This window comes from Diospyros lotus, chromosome 3 (genome assembly GCF_014633365.1).
Source record: "Diospyros lotus cultivar Yz01 chromosome 3, ASM1463336v1, whole genome shotgun sequence".
NCBI classification, from domain to species: Eukaryota; Viridiplantae; Streptophyta; class Magnoliopsida; order Ericales; family Ebenaceae; genus Diospyros; species Diospyros lotus.
The window spans coordinates 30,481,949-30,503,694 of NC_068340.1; the positions used below are offsets into that span (position 1 = coordinate 30,481,949).

The following is a 21,746-nucleotide window of genomic DNA, read 5'->3' on the forward strand; positions in this document are numbered from 1 at the left end:
TACACACACTCAATAACTCTTCCCTTTTTTTTTTGGTAAGTTTTTGCTACTAATTTTCTCACACTCCAAATACAGATTCTTCATAACTTGTGATCGCCGCAAACAAATAGACTTAAAAGGCATAGCTCTGATATCACATTGAATCGCACAAATTAAGAATATAAACATAAAAATCAATGAGAGAAATAACACAAAATATTTAATATATATAGTTTGGCTTGGTAGTTTACATCTATGATCCAACTATAAAAGGGATAATCCACTAATTAAATCAAATAAACATATCTCACGATTTTAGATAATTGATTACTCCACGAACTGAAACATAACACACAAATATAATAATCTAGACATATCTCTTTAAAGATTATTTGGGAGAAATCCATCTCGGTAATTGAATCACTGTTGCATGTTGATTGGCACTAAATCACAATCATAACAGTATTAGCTTTCTTAAACCTATCTTAATCCCTTGATCAGGACCATCATCTGACAAAGATTATCTAAGATATTTGTTGGGTCGAGATAGCTCTCGACCACTACTTAAAAACAAAAATCAAAATAGAGCCAAAACATTCACAGCACCTTTAATAACTTAAACATGCAAATGAACAAAAAATAATAATAAAACATAAACTGAACGCAAGCAATTTTTACTGTGATTGACCCGTTAATAAAAGTTACGTCCATGTTAAGTTCCGGCAAAAAGAGCTTACTGTACTATCGGGAAAAATAATTATAGTCTCAATATACAAATCACAGTATCTAAATCTTACTGTACAAAACAACTCTTTAATCAAATTGGTTCCATAATCACAAATCTACATATTAGAGACACAAATCCTAGAAAGAAAAATATTCGTATCACAACTATACAGAGAGAAAGTAAAACATTGAGAATGAAAACAAAACCCTAATAGAGGCAAGACAAATCAGAAGCTGTGCATTGATCATCTCGAGACCACCGTAACAGATATAAAGAGGAAAACAGCGGTAAGAATTGAGTCGTATAAAGGTAATATTGACAATTGGAAAAAAAGCAAACAAAACGACAAAAGAAGACATGCCTTCATGAAACGGAAAGGACGGTTGCCGTTTTGGCAGTCCAACTCATGGCCCAAAACGACAACGTTTTGGACAGTCGTGAGGTTGCCAAAAGATCTTCCTGCCCTTCTCCAAAACAATGCCGTTGAAGCTTCATTTAATTCCAACAATATTTTTTTCCATCAAATTAAGTTTATCACATGAGGTAAACAAATCCCAACTAAATTAGAATTTGAAAAATTATGTAAACACAACTAAATATGTTTCTTTACTAATTGACATGAATTTGCCGTTGATCTGCAAGGAAAAGCAAGTCTGCAGGTGCTGAAGTAAATTGGATGTGAGGTTTAATGATTCAAAAGAAGTGGGTATTTTGATGCTCTGTGTAAATATTTATCATTCTTTTCCCTTATGGGTAAAAACATTGACTTTCTTATTCCAGTGTAGGCACCTTCTCATGAACCTTTGCAAGCAGGTCTCATTGCGTTTGCAGGGATGTGAGTTGCAAGGACAATTTTACCCTTAAGGTATTGTTCTTCTAACTATTGCAATTAACTATTATTAATAGTCAAATACCTCATCCTCATAACTGTTACAAGGAAACTAGTATTTGCGATGGCCTGTCTCAACGTGATATGATAATGCTTAAGGATTCATGGATAAAGGAACTGAAACATCCTTCTTTCTCACTGGAGTCCCATGCAATTCACCTTCCTACATATCAACATCCTCCAATGTGCTATCTTCAAAATGTGATTTGTAAATTCCAGATATATATCTTGAACACTACGGGCTGGGGTTTGGGACTTGTGGTGTCTGGAATATACTAGAGCCAATATTCATACCTGGTAAGAGTCCATTAAGGAAATGGGAAAGCTAATGTCTTAGTTATTAATACAATGTTCCTTATGATCATCTCACTTATAATAACTACATCTACTACTTCTGTCAGTGTGATGTGTGGATATAGATAAGAAGTGAAGAAGTGATGCTGGGGAGCCAATGAAATATATGGGATGTGGAGATGAGAGCCTGAGCCACTCCACTCCAGGAGGGTAGTAATGGATAACGATATATTCTGCTCATATGAAATTTTAAATTAATCTACAGAATATATTGAATTCGAACCTTACCAATCAATAACAGGTTCCTTTGGCTATTGATTATTATGTGGATGTGATCAGAAGGATAACGACACAGTTTTTCGGTTCTTTTCTTGTAGGTAAGTGAGTTTTGGCTTTCTGATCTTCCTTTATCATTTGTTTTTTTATTTGGTATTTGATTTAAGGATACCACTGCCTCTGCACTTCTTTATATCAACCTTCTACTCCCATAATTTTAGGAATTAGTAATTTCTTACTGCAAGAACCTTCCAATTTCATTCTACCACTGGCTATTATTCTTATTTCTTTTGTGAATGGACTAAAAAAGACTGAAAAATAAGGCCTTTCCAGACTTACTTAGAAACTCGGCCATTAGTGCTTCATGAAAAGCTAATGAAGGCCTTGATTAGGGAAAATATGAGGTCCTCTGGCAATGAGCATCCGTAGACTAGAGAAAATGATTGTTGAACAAAAGCTAAAGAAGAGAGATATTATCTAGAACATGTACGATAAGAGCATAAAACATGTGTCTTCCAATTCCAATTTGGAGAATTACATTGATGGCTGCATTGAGCCTTGCCTTTTTGAGCTTCTGATGGATGAGCTGACTAAGCATGTCTAAGAAGAGGCATATTGACCTATATTATTCGGGAAAATAATATTATCTTCCTCGTCGATTGTAAAAGTTGGGCATTGTAAGGAGATAATGATGCCAACCCCTAACTATTTTTAAAAAATAAAATATGATACAAATCATAATTAATGATGGTATTATCAGTTATGTAGTGTTTCCGCATTAGAGGAAACTAAGAAGATAATGTGTCGTTGTCTTATTTGCTTAACACATTTTTCAATAAAGATGTAACATCCATCATCAATCATAACTCCTAATATTACTCTGAAAAATAATGACTTAAAGCTCCATAAGCATTCTCATAAAATTAAACCATTATTTTACGTAAAAATTAATGTTTGTGATGTCAACCTCCATTTACTAAGCAATTCAAATAAAATATTATCATCCGACAAATTTTCCTTTATTTTATATAATTAGCTTGTTTAAATTGAAATTTAAAATTTTAAGATGATTTATGTAATATCCCGAGAACCCAAAATCAAGTTCAAGAAGGGACTCTAAAAAAGTTAGTATATTTCAAAAATAATAAAGAAAAAAAATAACACTAGTTAGATATCTTTTGAACTGAACGTGGATAAAAAACTCTTGAGTTGAGTGTACTTGAATTAGGATAGCTCAAAAATGGATGACCCCCGAGAAGTTTGCATAGACCCATCAAACTAAGTTGATTCAATTATTCTTATTACTCGATGCTACAATTTATGTTATGACATTTGATATTATTCAAAATCAAAACTAGATTGCTGATGTCTCATTTAATTGTGATTTTTCTTCTATATCAATGATTGAAGGACTTATTTAAAATATATGCAAAAACATAATTTATCCTTTTTTTTGTAGTGTAGTGCTGTTATTATCAGTGTGTTTTTGCCCCCCACTAAACTAACTTTTTGGGTCTACTGCTAATCTCGCTTACCAAACAGCAGTTTGACCTTTAAATGACAAAATGACAATTGTATTTTAATGATTCATTAAAGACTATGAATGCAACTACTACAGTGTCTATCGTGTACGGAGACATTTCTTGAGCCATCATAAGATCTCAAACAGTAGCGTATATTTAAAAAGAAAACTGAAAACTGTCATCTAAAATTTCAATCAAAAGGCCCTCAACTTTTACTTTTACTTTCACTACTTTTAATTATTTACATAAAATTTTAAGTTGTGATTTTAGGATGTGATGAGAAATAAATGATGAGGTCATAGAAGTAATCCATAGAAGGCATGACCTCAACAAGAGAATGTATTACAAACAAAAGGAGGAGGGCCCCCCCATATTTGATTGAACTGTGTCCCCTCATGTTTGGTGCAGGCAGCCTATCAGACAAAACCAGAATGGCCTCGTGATATCATTTCATTACCCAATACATTCCACCAGAATAAATAAAAGGTATGATCATGGATCTTCATTTAGGATTAGAATAGAATCCTGCTGCTGAATCCCCTCACATCAAGTGCTTCACTGTATCTATTCCTATCTTTTATTTAATTAATTCCACCATTTACAACCAAAATCTCATTATTATTATATATGAAGTTAATTTGTACACTCAATTTCATTATATATATATATTTTTTTGTATAATTCAATGTCTCCTCTCCCTGGTGAAATGAAAAATTTCAAGATTAATTGAATAATGTTATAAGTGTGATGATCATATCATTAGTCATATGACCTTCTTTTTATGAAAAAAAGATTAAAAAGATCGTGTTCGTTACATTTGACACACATGACTGATTGATGACACCTATCATTACTAAAAAGTTAATAATTTTATATTGACAACTTTATTAAGGGAAGATTCAGACAAAAGTATAATGGTAGTGTATGTGGGTGTATGGGAATAATGGAATCATGTTTGGGAAAATGGTGAATAAACAAACACTGATAGCATAGGCAACAGAATAGACAATAACTACCGGACCAAATGCTGCCTAAATGCATGCAAAATACATTCATTATTATAAGTTGCGTGCTATTACTACGTGAAATCATATTTAAAAAAAATGTTTGTTAAATCAAATCATTTCATTCAACTACCTGGAAAAGCTTTAAAATTTTAGTGATATATCATAAGATAAAAGATCCTTTATTTTAAACCCAATTTAAAAATGAGGCTAACAGTTATCTTATATGAAAACCAAAATAGTCAATGTTACGAAAATGGATATTTTTTTAAAAAAATAAATATAAATAGAATTAAAATGAGAATAAAAAACGTTTCGAAAATAAATAAATAATTTTTTGGAAGTATTTTCGTACGACATTAGCTAACAGTAACAGTTGGCCACTGTTGGCCTTAGCCACCACCAAACGAAAATACCAAAAATACGGCAAAGTGAAATACAAATTTTTTTATTTTTTATTTTCTAAGTAAAAGTCCAGAAATTATTGTTGAAAAGTGGGATCATAAAGTGGGTCACAGTGCGCCATTCTGATGTGACTACCCGCTAAATGCTTCCTCCTCTCTCAGCCGTTGGATGAAAACGATCATCTCTCTCTCTCTCTCTGTCGCTGCTGCTGCTGCTTCTTCAAATACTACTACTCGTAGTAGTAGTAGTAATAGTCGTAGAAGAAGAACAGCAAAGGACAGGTATACCTTCACCTTCAGCTCACGGACCCCGCCGGCCCCCCTCACCCTCTCTCCTTTTACGTGTCTGTAAAGCTCCCTTGTTGGTATCGGAGTTTGGAGAAGAAGAAGGGGAAAAAAGAGTTCTTGCTTGCAAATACGAGAGGATCTGCTCTGGGAGTTCTCTTCGCCGGAGCGTATTTCTGAAGCAAATTTCTTTGGCCTCTATGGATCCATGTGGAAGTTCCTGATAATGAGTTTTGCTGTTTCTGCATTTTCACGGCTGCTTCTGGTACGTCTTCTGTTCTGTAATTTTTCCAAGCTATTTATTTCTGGGCCCGTGATTTGCTTCTGCTTAATTGCTCGTGGTATTTTAAGTACTTGTTTTTTACTCTGATTTACAAGGGTTTTGATCTTGCTTCAAGAAAGTAAATATCACGGGAATCTCTGCTTTCTAAAGCGAAGGTCTCGTGTGCCTTTGGCTATCAAAATGCACGACGCTCCTGGTTCTCCAGTTGGGTTGTTCAAAAACATGCAAGGGGGGAGAGAGTACCTTTAGGCCTGTAAAAGCCTCTCCTGCTTTTCTTCTTTATATGCTTTAATGTTGTTTTCTTATGGCAGTTCAATTTCTTGATTTCTTCCTTCTTCTTCTTTTTTTTTTTTTTTTTTTTTTCCCGGGGGGGGGGGGGGGGGGGGGGGTTGTTAATTTGTGAAAAATATTTAATATTCTGAATGATGAGCTGCTCTGGCCATGGCCAGGAGGGACCTTTGTCTTGTCTATCTCTTGCAGAGCTCTGATAAGGACCGGCCATTTTACCCTTATCTTCCTTCCTCTACTACTTGCGAATGTCTTCCCAAGGACCACCAGATTTTGTGTTTTGAACTTGCGCTCCGTGTTTTTCTTTTACTCTCTCTGTCCCACCCCCACCCCTTTTTTGGCCTACACATTGCATATTGTCTCTTTGCACGCATCATCGATTTGCTAAATTTTCAATTAGTTGGCTCCATTTGATCTCCTAGATCTCGTCTGATTCTCTCCCTCTCTCTCTCTCTCTCTCTCTGGTGCTGCAAATTTTGAAGAGAGGAAATGAAGTTCAGAAAAGAACAACAGTGAAGATGAAGTTGTGACCACATATTTGCTTGGTGCTTTGCATTTTGTGTTTGTGGGGCACTTCGAAAGCCATTCTCTTTCGTTTTACTTTGACGTAAAGAATAAATGGTGAACCGCGCGATGGATCAGTGATCTTTGATCACTAAATTCTTTACTTATTCATAAGGCGAAGAATAAATAATGCATTTTGCAATCGCTATATCCTAAAGAAGTTTCTCGTGATGGGATTATTCCAAACTTGTTGGTAAGGCGCATTAGCTAGAAGAATCCTTTGCAAACTTATTGCTTTGTACAATTGCTTGCTTGCTTCTGTGTTGTCTGCTCTTCCTATTTAATGACTTTCAGATGCTAGTTTCTTTTTATTTGTTTCTTTGTTTTTTTCGCTTATTTTTTTTTTTTTTTTCTGGTAACCATTACAACGAACAATACAGAGAAAATCTTGTTTAGTATGTTGAAACTGAAAGGGCTCTTGTTTAGTCTGTTTGAATTCATTCTCCTTCTGCCTTTCTGTTTCATGTGTTTCTTGTTATCAAATCTAGAGATCAACAATCGTGCAAGAGCTCTTCCCTTAAGAAATTCTTGGGTTCTAAAATGCCAAATTCTTTTCTTTGATTCACTGAAAAATATGCCAAATTTGGCTACTACTCTTTTAGGTTTTACTCAAGCTAGGGTGTTTTTCTCACTGCTTTTGTCAATGATATCATTGAACTCATAGTACACTGCTTAAATGGATCAATTTATGAAACTATCATCTGCTTGCTTTGATTTTTCTGTTTGGGCATAATACAATCAAAGTTCCATAATGGGTTCTTGTTGTCAGCAAAGCTATATACATTATCCTCATCCAAGTGAAGTTGATGACACTATTTTTTTCTTTTATATTTCATATGATGGAATCAGCAATTGCAAAAGTATAGTCTTCTGATGTTTCTGGAACAGAAATCAAATTCATGGCTCTGACTACTCAAATATGTTTTCCCTTTTTTTTTTTTTTTTTGAGGGGTGGGGGGGGGGGGGGGGGGGTGAGTGTTTAGGGTTCTCATCTGTCTCTGTAATTTTTTTCATTCACAACTGTATGCCATTGTTTAGTGCCTTTTGTCTTGAATGTGATGTTTCAATTTCACGTAGAGCTATATGATCTTCCAACTTTTCTCATGCATTTTATTCCTGATTTTTACTTCTGATGAACTGCCTCAGGGTGAACGCAGTCAGCTGTCCTTGTTGCAAGCTTCTGAAGACTGACAAGCCAATGAATTGCAAAGTATACAAATCTGATATACTGCTCTGTGCTACATCCAGAACCCTTGTTACCTTCGCATGTGATGTAGACTAACTTTTAAAGTTTGACAAGATTTGACAAGCCATAAGAAGCATGGATAGCCGATCATCCTTCCATGGAAGCCAAAGTACAGATTTGCAAGGCAGTTTGCAATTGGAAAAGCCTGAATTGTCTTATGCTGATCTCCCTTCAGAAGTAGTTAAAGATGTGGAAAATATCCCATCAGAGTCATCAGAAAACCGCCAAAAGAAATGTTCCAAAGGAAAGGCAATCCAGAATGAAGAGCTTGTTAAATATATGTCAGAGTTGCCAAGTTATTTGGAGAGAGGAGAAAACCTAAAGGAGAAAGCTTTAAATGTTGGAGTCCTTGACTGGTGCCGTTTAGAAAAGTGGCAGTATAACCGCAAACCAATGTCATATCAAAGTAGCAGCTGTTCACCGTCCAACAGCAATGCCTCTTCATCTTTCTTGACAGATGAATCATCAGTCCATTCTAGCAGAGGCCGCAGCAGCTCTCCTGCTCAAAGGATGCAACGGATGGCACAACAATGCCATATTAATGCATCTCCTAGGGAAAATCTCTCTCGGTGTTGTAAAACTAGTGTAGAACATGTTGGGGGGAAGTTTCAAGATTTTGAACCTGCATCAAATGGCCCCTTGAAGGGACAGCAAAGTATATTCCCAATTTACCAGTCTTCAAGCAAAAGCCAATCAGAGATCGAGCTGAAAGAGTCCAGGAGGAAAGATGCAGGGCCAAAGATTATTCCCAAAATTGGAGTTTCTCTAGATTTGAAAAATGATAGGGCAGCAACATGGGCAAAGGGGAAGACAAATATTCAAAATGGTAAATCTAGTAGTAGACTGGAGAAATTGCAAGAACCGCAATCTGCTATTCACCATACTTACGGTGAAAGATGCAAAACGGTAGTTCTCCCACCAAGGGATTACCCTGAAAGTAGTTGCTCCACGAGCTCCTGCCCTTGTGATGTGGCCACAGTAAATGGCCGAGGATCAACTGAGGCAAGGCGCAGGAGATTTTCAGATGGATCATTTCCTAAGGAGTTATTCAATGCAGATTCCTATTCTGACATCCCCCAGTTGCACCCACTGCCCTGTGAAGATGATGACATGAAAAACTCTCAGATAAAACAGCCCAGCTCTGTAGACGAAAAAAGTGTCAAGATTTCATCTGAACCATCACAAACTTCATGTTCAGTGAAAATGTCAATCAGCCCACTCAGAGGAAGGAAGCTGGAGAAGAAGTCGAAAGTAATGCCAAGAAATTCAATTGCAATTAAGTCTTCTGAGGGATCAGAACTGAAAATGGGCACAGTGGAGGTTTCAAAGGTGAGAAATCCTTCTCCGACTCGTCGTCTTAGCATTGGATTGGGTAGGATTGGCCGAAATGCTACCTCCAAAGGGAGTTCAGAACATTATAAAGCCAAATGTGAACCGGAGAAAGTCATGGCTTCAACTTGCCTGAATGATTCAAATAGTGATAAACCTAGTGGTACAAATAGATCTCAGTCCAGCCCTTTGAGAAGGATACTGGATCAATTTCTAAAGCCAAAGGCAGCAAACTCCCATCACTCTGTGGAGCCATCAGAGAAAGATCTAACACCAGCAGATAGGGTGTGCAAACCATCCAACAGACGAGTGGAATCATCCACGGTGAAGATGAAATTAGATTTAACAAGCTGTAAAACTATTAATGTTGACAACTCGCATCAGAAAAGGCATGGATCAACAACCATGCAAGCTCTTGTGCAGATTGCTATAAAGAATGGCCTTCCTCTGTTCACTTTTGCAGTTGATAACAATAGTGACATTCTGGTAGCTACAATGAAGAAGGTAAGTACTTCAAGGAAGGATGAGAACTGCTGGATCTATACATTCTTTGCTGTTCATGAAGTCAAGAAAAGTAATGGCTGGATAAATCAAGGAAGCAAAGGTAAAAGCCGTGGTTATGTTCCAAATGTTGTTGCCCAGATGACAGTTTCTGATTGTCAGAACTCCAGCTTGCTCACACAGAATTCTGTAGATGAATTGGGCTCCAGGAAGTTTGTTTTGTTTGCTGTGGACCTAAGACAGGCAGATCAGCAAGCGTCGGACTGCCAGCCAAATGATGAGGTTGCAGCAATTGTTGTCAAGTTCCCGAAAGAGAATGGACATCATAATGACAATATCAGCGATAAATTGGCAACTAGTCTCAGAAAGTCACCACCGGAAGTTAATTCCTATGCTAGGTCTGGGGAAAGTGAGGAAAATGGTTCTCCTGTTCAAAGTGAAGAACTTAGGGCAACAGTGATATTACCTGGTGGTATTCATGGACAACCAAGAAAAGGTGAACCTTCATCATTGATTGATAGGTGGAAATCAGGCGGGTTATGTGATTGTGGAGGTTGGGATATGGGTTGCAGGATAAGGGTGCTTGCCAATCACATGAAACCTAGCAGGATATCAAGTTCGCACAAAACCCATGGCGATGCATGTAGATTTGAGCTTTTCGATCAGGTACTCGACACGCTCTTTACTACAATTTCCCATTTATTTTCCAGTTAGGCTAATCAGTTCTCTCTTAACAAAAAAAAATTCTTTCTCTGCAGGGGGAAGTCCCAGATGATAGGCCTGTCTTCAATTTATCCCCCTTCAAGGACAGGATCTTTTCAGTTGAATTCAATTCATCGCTCTCGTTTCTACAAGCATTCTCCATCTGTATAGCAGTGATAAATAGTAGGAAACCATATGAGCTTTCAGGATTGGGTACGTTGTTCGAAGAGAAATATCCGGAAGAAGCCACGTCCGTCATAAACGACGTAATAAAGAACCCCTGCTAGGTTAGGTACAATTACAAATGGAGGTTCCTGAAAGTTATGCATCAACTCCACGTCTTTGCCCCCTGCAGAGAGTCTAGTTTGCCTAATAAATTAACTGGGCTCTTGTTGTACAGTTTTGTATCTTCACCTGGTAAGTAACTCTCATCAACCTGAAGAAAAGATGTTTGATCGAGCAAACATCATGTTTTGTGTTGCTTTGGTGTACAAAACTGGCAATTTGACTAAGACATAATAGGAAAATAACTATATTCTTTTCGTACTCGGAACCCCACCTCTGAGTTTATGAATTTTGGAGGAATGATGCCCTCTTAACTGTACTAAATGCTATCACCTTACAGCATTATAATGTGTGATGCCCGCTTAGATTTCTTCAGTGCATTAGTTTCAGAAGAGAAAGAGGCATGGTTGGAGCTTTAGCGGAAGATCAATAATGATGTTAATTTTGATGCAGTCTCTTTCTCTTCCTGGACTTGGTTTAATGCAATGTTAGTAAGGGGGAAACTCCTCTTTGGCTCACAGTTTTTGGTTGCATTATGGTTGAAGCTGAAATGAATATGGAAAACTTTTGTAGCATCAAGCCGCATACTACTTTTCTCTTCTCTCTCTTGGGATGCCATATAATTCCTTGGTTTGAATTAGTTTATCCTCCTTCGATCTGTTTTGCTTTGACAATTATCCTAGGTTTTGAAGTGAAGGTCTCAAGATCATTTTTTCTCTTTTTATTTTTTTGGGTATAGTTTTTGATTCTCAAAGAACTGTGTATTGATGCAAGGGCTGTTTATAGTTGTAGAAAAAAAAAATTATCTTTTTTTTTTTACAAAAATTTTAAAAACTGAGTCAATTATTAAATACAAAACACTACTTTTTTTAATTTAAAAAATAAAAAGTGTTTAAAATGGATGAGAAAAATGAGATGAACTGACAATGATGGAAACTGCTTTTCCAGCCATCAATAAAAAATTTATAACTTAAAATAAAGTAATTTTTTTTATTTAAAAATTTTCGTTTGAATATTTATTTAACATTTTTTGCCTTTATTTAACAATGGCTGCTCCAACAACTTCCCAGACCCTCAGGTGCCAGATGGGGAGGACTGGAGAAGCTTTAAATACAGAGATGGACATCACCTCAGATGGAATTGAATTGAATGTCTTTTTAAGTACACGGCAAAGCCTTGTGCTGTAAACAACGCATCAACCAATCAAATCCAATCCACATGAGATGAGCACCAATTATACAACATGGTAGTCAATACAACACAAGTCTCTGCAAATATGACATCTCGACACCCCGCACAAAGCGAGAATCCTCGTTTACTGAAGACAAGACACGCCCTTTGATGGTTGATACAAAATAAGACTTGGCTAGAATATATGGCCCGGACATCTGTGACCAAGATGGCGCTTCCATGGTTGGTTCAGGATATTACATTGAAGTGAAAGAGCCAAGAAATAATGAAAGCGAAGATCATGAAAGCAAGCAGGACGTTAACTACACGGCGGCCGTGCCAGGCGTTTCGGGATTCAGCGGGGTCGGGCAGCGCTGCAGTGGCGCTTGCAGTAGCACCATTTCCCTCATTTATCGGCTGCCCAGCGACATTCAGTGCTGTGGCTCCGCAGATCTCACAGGTTCTGCAGGGATTGTTGTAATGTACTTACTAGAGATTAAGCTGAAAATAAGGTATTATAGAGACCAAGAAATAGAGAAGCAGTGAGGAGAAAGAAAAATCTAGTTTTCGTTTTCGGTGTCTTTAGAAGCTCTAAATATTGTCAAAGGGTGGTCACAAAAGCCCTTAGAACAAGCCCGCTAACCTACACAGGATTGTCCAATTGTGAGAAGAATCATAGAGACGCAGACAGAAAGGTTCAGGTAGATAAGGATATCTAGAGAAAGCCACTTATATGGTTATGGTTCAGAGAAGGAAAATCATTCTTGCAAGGAAATGATAAAAACTTCAAATTTGGAAGTTTGTGTCAACTAAGCTTCGGAAAATCCATTTTTTAAAAAGAAGTTTAAGGATCATTTTTTTTTTTTTTTTTGGGGGGGGGGGGGGGGGGGGGGGGTGGACAGAGGAAGATATCAACAGGCAAAGGGAACATAATCCTGATGTGATAGGAAAAGTGAGATCTACCAACTCTCTATCTCCAAGCAATAGCTGACTTAAGGGCAGTCAGCGACCGCCTATTTACTACGTGTCTCTGTTCCAAAGCTGACAGTAGAATGCAACACAACTTTTTTGGTTGGGTAAGGTATCGGTAGGCAATTGTGAAGGTTGTAAGTTAAAGTTATGAAAATAATCTTTTAAAAATGGAGAGTCCCACAACCACTACCCCCAGCCATTTCTTTCTAAAGCTCAGAATCTACTATATTTTCAAACCTTAAATCTCCAGACTTTCATTTACCAGAATCCACCAAAAAATTTATTATAGAATCTTCGAAGTTCCAGCAAGTCATGCAACATGAATCCTACAAGGCATCTTATCAATCAAAACATTAAAGCAATCAGTGTACAGGTTCACAAAGAATTCTTGAACCTTAATTTGATGGTCTTATACTTAATATCCTCTTAGCTGTTCATTATTCCAATGCACTCCAGTTGTAAAACATGGTGCAAAGCAGATGTGTGGGGCATAACATTTTTATAATGAAGACCTAAGAAAATTAGTTGTTGTAAAATTCTATGTTTAGTTGTAAACTATATTTCTACATTTGAAAATTTACCCATGCCGGCTCCTTTCTGCAAGGTTAATGCGTGTTCACACAATCAAGACAAGAGCTTGCATTGGAGCCCTTCTCAACTAAGTAATTAAAATTTTCTGCAATTAAATATGATGCTATATGGTGTCACCGCATGTTCTGCTCTCATCCATAATTAGCATTCTATTTGATGATTCTGTCCTACACGAGAATTGAAGAATAACTTGCTAAGAAGATATAGAATAAAACTAAAATGACAAAAAATATGTTAAATTGTTAATCACCATCTTATCAAAAAATTTAAACTGATAAATAAAGAGGTCAACTTATATTTCATATTATTACTTTTACCCTCGACAAAAAGGACGGACGGATGCAGGGAAGAGATGATAGAGTCAACAAAACAGAGGTCAATGTACTGTAGAGTGCTTCACACGCTTAAATATGGAAATAATATACATTTATGGGCTTGTAATCTACAATAAAAACATGCTTAACTGTGTGTAGAATATGAAATTAATTATTCAATTCATAATCAAACACACAATTGCCTGTCTAAACCAAAGACAAGCGAGAAAGGCAATCATGAATACCAGTTGCTATGAAGAAAAAGACTCATCCAATCCCTTCGAGCAGAAACTGGAAAACTTATACTGAATTTAACATCTCAAACTTCTAACCAAGAACATGCAAAGAAGTCAATTAAATCCACCAAGCACAAAAGAGTAAATACCTAATCAATTCGTTCGTCCAGATCTCCTCAATTTACAAAATGCAAAAGAGGTCCAAATGGGTACTCAAGCAATCAGGTTCAATTATGATTTGAACTTACGTGTTACCCCTGATTTTGAACCAGGTCTCGGCGCATTGCTTGTGGGCAGCCGCCAAATCGCCCTTACAAGAACAACCAAGTTCAATGGCCACACCGGCAGATTCCCGATCACCGCCACCCACCAAGTTCAGATGACAAATTCTACAGTCTCTCTGCTCCTTAGCTGAATGCACTTTCAACTCCAAATCCCCACTCTCCAAATCCACATCGTCCGACAAGCAATCCGACGCCGAAGGGTGTCGACACTCCACCGGCGAGTGCCACGACTGGTCGTCGGAGTCGGAGTCGGAGAAGCAAAGACTCCCGTCCGCGGTGGTCTTTCCGCTTCCGGCCACCGAAGGCCGGCTCCCGTCACTACGACGCCGTCGGTGACCCAACTCTAAATCGTTACTGGGTTTCTCTGCAACAGACATTTACGGTGCCCAGAAAACCGAAATTTGAAGTAGCGATGAGATAATATGGATCTTTCACTCAAATATCCCTGCTTTGTATCTATAAAACATCTCTATCCCTAGGCATATATACATATATATATATATATGTATATATTTGAGCATGAGGTTAGAACAGTGATCAAAAAGCAAAGGAAACGTAAAGCAGAGATTAGATTAGATTAGATTAGAGGGGACAAGGAAAAGGAAAGAGCCAAAGAGAAGAACGAGTACTGTCTGTCTGTGACTGAGGGAAACATGAATAATGAATTCAATCAAACTCCACTTTTTTTTTTTTTCTTTATATAAATTATAAAAGAAAATAGTATTTCATGCTGACTTTCACTTGTTTCTAATTCAATAATAATAATAATAATAGTATATATTCTTAATTTTTTCAATAATCTCTCAAACTTTATAGATTATTTCAATTTTTTCCAATTCTTTGCAATTTGCCCCAAATTCATTCGCCTTTTGTTTATTGGAAAATATTGTTTTATATAATTTACGTAAAAAATTATCAAAGTAATTCATTACTAATATTTTTATAGTTATGAGTATATTTCTTTCTAATATATGGTTATTATATGACAAATTTAAATCATTTTATATATAAAGAATTGTGTAAAATTTTTAGATCAATACTCTTTATGATCATTCTTGGAACTAGTTCGATTATAATATTATAATAATAATAATAATCCTCTTTACTCTTAACTGACCTCTAAACTTAACAGCACACCTTCTCTTTCAAGTAGTTTGATTTATAGTTTTTCATCTCTTTTCTTTGTAATTTTTATGTTTATCATATATCCATATTTTACACAAACAAGTTTAAGCGTATTAAAGATACAATAGAGAGAGATAGAGAGTTATATATATATATATCTTATGGTCTAGAAGAAGCTGATGGTAAATTAATTATTTTTAAATATTTGATAGGAATTTGTTATGTATCTGTTTTAAATAAATTATTATATTATTTGATGCGGGTAAGAGATCAATGAGTTAAATGTATTTATTCCTTGTATTGGAACTCTGTAAAGTGCCATTCGGACAGAAATTGTGGGTGAATTCATCAATTCCCAAAAGTAAAAAATGGCAAAATTTATAGCTTTATGAAATAAGTGAAAGTCAGCATGAATTCAATCAAACTCCACTTAGGACTTTTTGTCCGTTCAGTCCTTAGAATCATTCCCTGCAAGCAAATGCCAAGAATCCATGATTGACAGGCAGCAGTAGAAATTTTATTAGAAATTTTAAACAAGCAACTCAAAAGTCAGGGGGGGGGTGTTAATATATAATTTTTTGTAAAATATGAATTAAAGTATAAATTTTGGACTAATTAATTGGTCACTTATTCTCAAACAAGCCTACTTATTGAGTAGTTGTGAATCGTATCGTTTGGGGTAAATCCATATCCATATTTATATATTAAAACAGAACAGAGTTTATTTATGAACAACAATTTCATTGAATCTTTTATATCTTCATCTCTCTTCTTGTGTTAAAAAAAAAAAAAAAAGAATTGATTTTATTGAGAAAAGTAAAAAGGCTTGTGGGCTTAGAATTTTTCTTGAAATGTGGAGCGGCCCATTCTTTCAAATCCACTAAGGTTCGGTTCGGATTAGACGAGGGAACGTAAGCCAATCATCTTTCAATTAATGATACATAGAATTAGTACAAACCACAAACTTTGCTTTAATATGACACGATCGAGCAAATACTACATAAATTCATTCATTCATGGTACGGTGGTACATATGCAGAGCTGCAATTAAGTGGATTAAATAGAGACGTAGGTAGGGGCACAGGCAAGGGATTCGGTTGATTAACTAGGCGCCGGGGCAGAAGCCATAGCTGAGACCGGACCGGAAGCAGCTGCAGCCGAAAGCGGCCCAGAAGCCGCACCAGAACTCAGAAGCTGGCCCATTGCGCGGCGCGGATTGGTTTCTTGAGCCTTGCATAAGCTTGGCAAGAACACTCCTGCACGTGTTAGATAACATCTCAAATTTGAGTTTGATAAAATTAATTAAATTGATATGTCGCTTAAAATAGGAACAGCAGTAGTTAGCAGTGGTGAGAGAACCAATCCACCTGCAGTCAGTCAGTCAGTCAGTCATAGTTATTTGTCTATAAATAAACACCTGCCTGGACATCATTGTTAAACCACGGATCTGTGTAATAAGGGAGATAATGTTACCTTCCGCGAGAGCCAAGTTGAAGTAGAGATCGACAATGTTGGGGCAGTTCTGGTAACACGCCGGCGCGCAAAGCTTGGCGACGAAGCCGGGCTCGAGGAGAGAGTCCGACGAGATCCCGACGGAGAATCTGTCGACTCCACACGCATTCACACACTCGTCGTTCTCAATCCATTCCGGCGGCATGCTCTTCGCGGCGACCGCAGATGTCTTGCACTGGTATTCGACGACACTTGCTTCAATTGAATTATAAGTCTCCAGCGAGCATCGCTTCCCAGACGTAGAGATCGAGAACGAGCAGATTCCGGCCGGCAGCTCCTCGCATACAATATCACCTGCATTGATAAATACATCAATTAATTCAAGTTAATTGAAAGGAAGAGAAGATAAGAGAAAAGAAAAGAAAGGGAAGGAAAAAGTGTCGTTTATGCTATATATATATATAGGTACCAAGAGCTCCTTGGAGGAAGATAGAAAAGGCGAGGAAAAGGATCAAGGCCATTTTCTGGGGAAAATTTATGTTGCTTGCTTGGATGGGAATAAAAAGTAAGTATTTGGTGCTTGGGATGGATCGATGTGAACCAAACATAGGAGGAGGTGTTTATTATATAGAGGAGGAGATAAAAGGGTAAGGGCAAATTAAGTCATGCTAGCTAGCTAGCTAGCTAGATGACATTGTAGAAATCAAGGGAAGTGGATGGATGGTATTTTGATCGTAACGAAACCGGCCTCAGTTGATCCTTTTTCTCCTTCATTATTCGATTCTTAAGTATTATTTGGATCTGATTATGCCTGCCACTGCCGGGCACGCTGGCTGTGTGTGACTGGTACCTCAAACCAAACTCAAGCTGCTTTTTCGTGTCACCACTCTGCGCTGCACTCTTGTTCAAAATCCTCATTTACTTGTGGCTTCTTGGCTTCTTGGTATTTGATGAAAACGTTATACGGGGGTGCTGGCCTTTGTTGCATTATTCCAAGTGGTCTAAACCTTATTGGACATAATTTTTCATACATTTAAAAATGATGTACCATTAAAAATTTTACAACAATGGTGAAAACAAAAAAATATATAACATTTTTATTCTTAATTTTACTTCTTTTTTCCTCTCAATTTGGAGCATATTAATTTCATGGAAATCAAAATGATTTCTTCTTCTATTCTATGGGATAAAGATTCTATGGATTGTTACTTCCTAAATGCCAAACTAGAGGCCTAACTGTGTTACTTATGGGCCTCTTCCTTCCTTCCTGAATGGGCCTCCAGGAACTCTGCCAGAAAAATAACAATTGTATTTGTTGGAATAGGTCAATGTGTTCCTTATGGGCTTCTTGGGCCTTATCCTTCACTAATGGGCCTCCATTCACCCTGCCAGTACTAACTTTTGTAAATGTAAAGTTTTATAATTATTCACGTGCACACACACACACACACCACCTTTACCATTTTACATATAAAATCACATTATCCAGTAGATGTTTATAAAACTATATTATTATTATTACAGTTACTAAAAAAAAATGTCATTTTTTTAATTAGTTTACACTTCATCTTCGTAACTTTTTTAAACTGTAAGGTTTCTTTTAAAAACTAATATATATATATATATATATTAAAGAAAACATAATACCCAGGGGAGAATATTATAATAATAATAATATTCATTAAATATTCTATTTCAACCACACACAGCCATCATTTCTTTGATCATGAAGTGATCGACCTAGCCATCACGCCAATCCGCCGCTAATGCTGCACCTCTTGGAGGATATATTTCCATCACGCCAAGCTGAAGAAGAAGAAGAAGATACAGCCAAATAAGGCTTCTTCGCGGATGCTTCCATTTGCCTTAACGCTCTTGGAATCACTTTCAGTTTCAGGAGGACCTTTGGCCTCCCAACCCACCTCGGACACGGAGGGGGAGCACGCGTATTATTATAATTTGCTTGCTATCAAATTTTCAAACGATTCGACAAATTTCGGTTAATTTGAATGAATTGATTCATTTAGCTTCATTTCAGTTTGATTTCAAAATTTTTGCAAATTAATCAATCCAACCTACGGTCTCACCTTCCTCAGTTACTATCATAGAAAGAAGGAAGGATGGTTGGTTGTCTTCAAAGAATGGTTAATGTCACTATCTGATAGTTTGATCATATCATATATTGTCAGATAATAATCACATCAAAATACGTAATAATTAGACAATATTAATTTAAATTTTATAAAATATTACCAATTATGTCTTTATTATGTAAATACATAAAAGGATGTGATTGAATTGTCTAAAAACACATTTATATCCCTAAACTTTCCCCCTTTAACCAATTGTGTCCCTAAATTTAAATTTAATCATATCACGCACTATGACGACACTGATCCTACGCTGTCGTCGCACGCCACGTATTAAACTTGCCGGCCCTGTCTTATTGTTCACTCCATTTCCTTCCACGAATGAGTGGTTGAAATTGGGCCCCTATAGCATTAAATATATTTAATTTAATTTTAAGAGAATATTTTTTTTTATATATATATTAGGATTATGTTCATTAATGTTCTTAAATAATTACATATTATTTTTAGTACTTGAACATTCTTATTAGTTGGTAAATTATTTTAAAATATTAATACATTTATTGTCAACTAACAAAAATATTAAAAATAATGTGTAATATTATTATATTTTATCTACAAATAAATTGCATTATAAGCAATTTTGAAAACAAAAAGTTGACCAAAGGAAGTCTGAGAAATATTTTACGAAATAAAGAGAAAAAAAAACTCTAACCTAATTTTTATAATACAAGTATTTTTAAAGTAATGTTATCTATTATTATTCTATTAAGAATATAATAGTTAAACAACAATAAATATATTTTATTTTTAGATAAGTTTTATTTATTATAACTTATTTAAATAATTTTATTATTTTATTATCTATATTATATATATTATAACAAAACAGCCGTCAAATTTTTTCCTGCCCATTTCTAATTACTATTTTGATATTTTATTATATTTTTTAATTTTTGTGGCCTTACCCGAAATAGAATTTTTATAAGTCATTAATTAATTCTAGATTTGTGAAAAACATATAGTTCTTGAAACATGTAAATGATTTTTTTCATAGCTAAATAGTATTTAGAGAATGTGTAAGCATGCTGATATATGAAGAGCCAAGATAAATATTATTAATTTATTCATATTATTAATTTTTAAATATTAGCATAAAATTTTAATTGAAATAAATTATAGAAAAATGAGACTTTTTTAAATTGAGAGAAATCTTGAGATATTAGGTAATACTGTCGAATACCGACTGTCAAGTAAATTTTTTATTTTATTTTTATTTATATATAGTTTAATTAATTTAAATTTATTTTTTTTATAATTTTAAATGTTATAATTTTATATATAACTTAAATGTTATAATTTTATTTTTAACTTTATTTTTTTTTTTGTTACTTTTTAAAAAATGTGAGTTGTCTTAAATGTGATTATTGATTGTTAGAAGGAATATGTAAAGTCATGTATAGATAATCAATTTAAAATTTTGATTATTATTATTTATATAATTAATTAATTATTTAAACTGTCTTTATTTTATATATAGTTTAATTATTTTTTTATAATTTTAAATGTTATAATTTTATATATAACTTAAATGTTATAATTTTATTTTTTAACTTTATTTTTGTTTGTTACTTTCTTAAAAATGTGACATATCTTAAATGTGGTAATTGATTGTCAGGAAAAATATGTAAAGTCGTGTATGTATAATTAACTTTGAAAATTTAATTATTATCATTTATATAATTAATTAATTATTTAAATTATCTTTATTTTATATAATTTAATTAATTTAAATTTATTTTTTTATAATTTTATATATAACTTATAATTTTATTTTTTAACTTTATTTTATTATTTTTGTTACTTTCTTAAAAATTTGATCTGTCTTAAATATGGTAATTAATTATCAAAAGAAATATGTAAAGTCATGTATGGATAATTAATTTTGAATATTTGATTATTATCATTTATATAATTAATTGATTATTTAAATTATTCTTATTTTATATATAGTCTAATTAATTTAAATTTATTTTTGTTATTTTTAAATATTATAATTTTATATATAATTTAAATATTATAATTTTATTTTTTAACTTTTTTTTTGGTTACTTTCTTAAAAATTTGACCTATTTTAATTGTGGTAATTGATTGTCAGAAGAAATATGTAAAGTCATAGATAATCAATTTTGAAAATTTGATTATTATCATTTATATAATTAATTGATTGTTTAAATTATCTTTATTTTATATATAGTTTAATTATTTTAAATTTATATAATTTAAATGTTATAATTTTATTTTTTAACTTTTTTTTTTCACTTCTTTAAAAATTTGACCTGTTTTAAATGTGGTAATTATTTGTTAAGAGAAATATGTAAAATCATATATGGATAATCAATTTTGAAATTTTGATTATTATTATTTATATAATTAATTGATTATTTAAATTGTCTTTATTTTACAAACAATTTAATTAATCTAAATTTATTTTTTATAATTTTAAATGTCATAATTTTATTTTTTAACTTAATTGATTATTGTCATTTATTTAATTCTCTTTTTTCCCATTAGTCTACTCTGAATATGTGCTATATGTTGAACTTGGAGAAATTAAATACAAATTAAATTTGTGTTTTGAAAATTATGTTAAGTGAGAAATATTCAAATTGTGTGGCAAAGCGTGAGAAAAAAGAGAAACTTAACGGTGGCATGTGATTTGATAAATTGAGAGAAATAAGAGAATTTGAAGGAAAAGAAATTAATAAAAAAAAGTAAATATCTCTCTCTTTTCTTCCTCTCCATTTCCATTCAACCGTTCCATTTCCTCTTATCTCCTTTCTCGATTATTCTTTTCAAATTTCATCTTCTTCTTTACTTTTATTTAGTAAATTTTAACCACATTTTTTTTACCTAATTTGGTATTTTGGTGT

At 34.3% G+C, this 21,746-nt stretch overlaps 3 protein-coding genes across 5 annotated transcripts; 1 reads left to right on the forward strand and 2 right to left on the reverse strand.

The window, feature by feature from the left end:
* Positions 1-5,221: 5,221 nt before the first annotated feature.
* Positions 5,222-11,179, forward strand: LOC127797858 (uncharacterized). Of its 3 annotated transcripts, XM_052331021.1 has the most exons (4): positions 5,259-5,646; positions 6,435-6,709; positions 7,663-10,258; positions 10,351-11,179. In XM_052331021.1, the coding sequence occupies exons 3-4, from the start codon at positions 7,838-7,840 to the stop codon at positions 10,579-10,581; spliced, it is 2,652 nt and encodes an 883-aa protein (XP_052186981.1). In that variant the 5' UTR covers positions 5,259-5,646; positions 6,435-6,709; positions 7,663-7,837; the 3' UTR covers positions 10,582-11,179. The 3 variants fall into 3 exon arrangements, with proteins under 3 accessions (XP_052186979.1, XP_052186981.1, XP_052186980.1); XM_052331019.1 differs by lacking the exon at positions 6,435-6,709 and having other exon boundaries at positions 5,222-5,646; XM_052331020.1 differs by lacking the exon at positions 5,259-5,646 and having other exon boundaries at positions 6,032-6,709.
* A 402-nt stretch (positions 11,180-11,581) lies between these two features.
* On the reverse strand, positions 11,582-14,771 carry LOC127796614 (uncharacterized). Its single transcript, XM_052328850.1, has 2 exons — positions 14,111-14,771; positions 11,582-12,212 (listed from the first exon to the last, which is right to left on the reverse strand). Exons 1-2 carry the CDS (start codon positions 14,521-14,523, stop codon positions 11,999-12,001), a joined length of 627 nt encoding a protein of 208 aa, XP_052184810.1. The 5' UTR covers positions 14,524-14,771; the 3' UTR covers positions 11,582-11,998.
* A 1,548-nt stretch (positions 14,772-16,319) lies between these two features.
* Positions 16,320-17,318, reverse strand: LOC127798221 (uncharacterized). The gene is made up of 3 exons (XM_052331628.1): positions 17,193-17,318; positions 16,745-17,077; positions 16,320-16,527 (listed from the first exon to the last, which is right to left on the reverse strand). Exons 1-3 carry the CDS (start codon positions 17,242-17,244, stop codon positions 16,373-16,375), a joined length of 540 nt encoding a protein of 179 aa, XP_052187588.1. The 5' UTR covers positions 17,245-17,318; the 3' UTR covers positions 16,320-16,372.
* Positions 17,319-21,746: the final 4,428 nt, after the last annotated feature.

Coding starts and splice junctions, on each gene's coding strand:
- LOC127797858 (XM_052331019.1), top strand. CDS start 7,838: ATGGATAGCCGATCATCCTTCCATGGAAGCCAAAGTACAGATTTGCAA. Junction 10,259..10,350: donor GATTTGAGCTTTTCGATCAG/GTACTCGACACG, acceptor CTTTCTCTGCAG/GGGGAAGTCCCAGATGATAG.
- LOC127796614 (XM_052328850.1), bottom strand. CDS start 14,523: ATGTCTGTTGCAGAGAAACCCAGTAACGATTTAGAGTTGGGTCACCGA. Junction 12,213..14,110: donor TTCAAAATCAGGGGTAACAC/GTAAGTTCAAAT, acceptor CAATCCCTGCAG/AACCTGTGAGATCTGCGGAG.
- LOC127798221 (XM_052331628.1), bottom strand. CDS start 17,244: ATGGCCTTGATCCTTTTCCTCGCCTTTTCTATCTTCCTCCAAGGAGCT. Junction 17,078..17,192: donor CTTCCTCCAAGGAGCTCTTG/GTACCTATATAT, acceptor TTATCAATGCAG/GTGATATTGTATGCGAGGAG. Junction 16,528..16,744: donor CAACTTGGCTCTCGCGGAAG/GTAACATTATCT, acceptor TAACACGTGCAG/GAGTGTTCTTGCCAAGCTTA.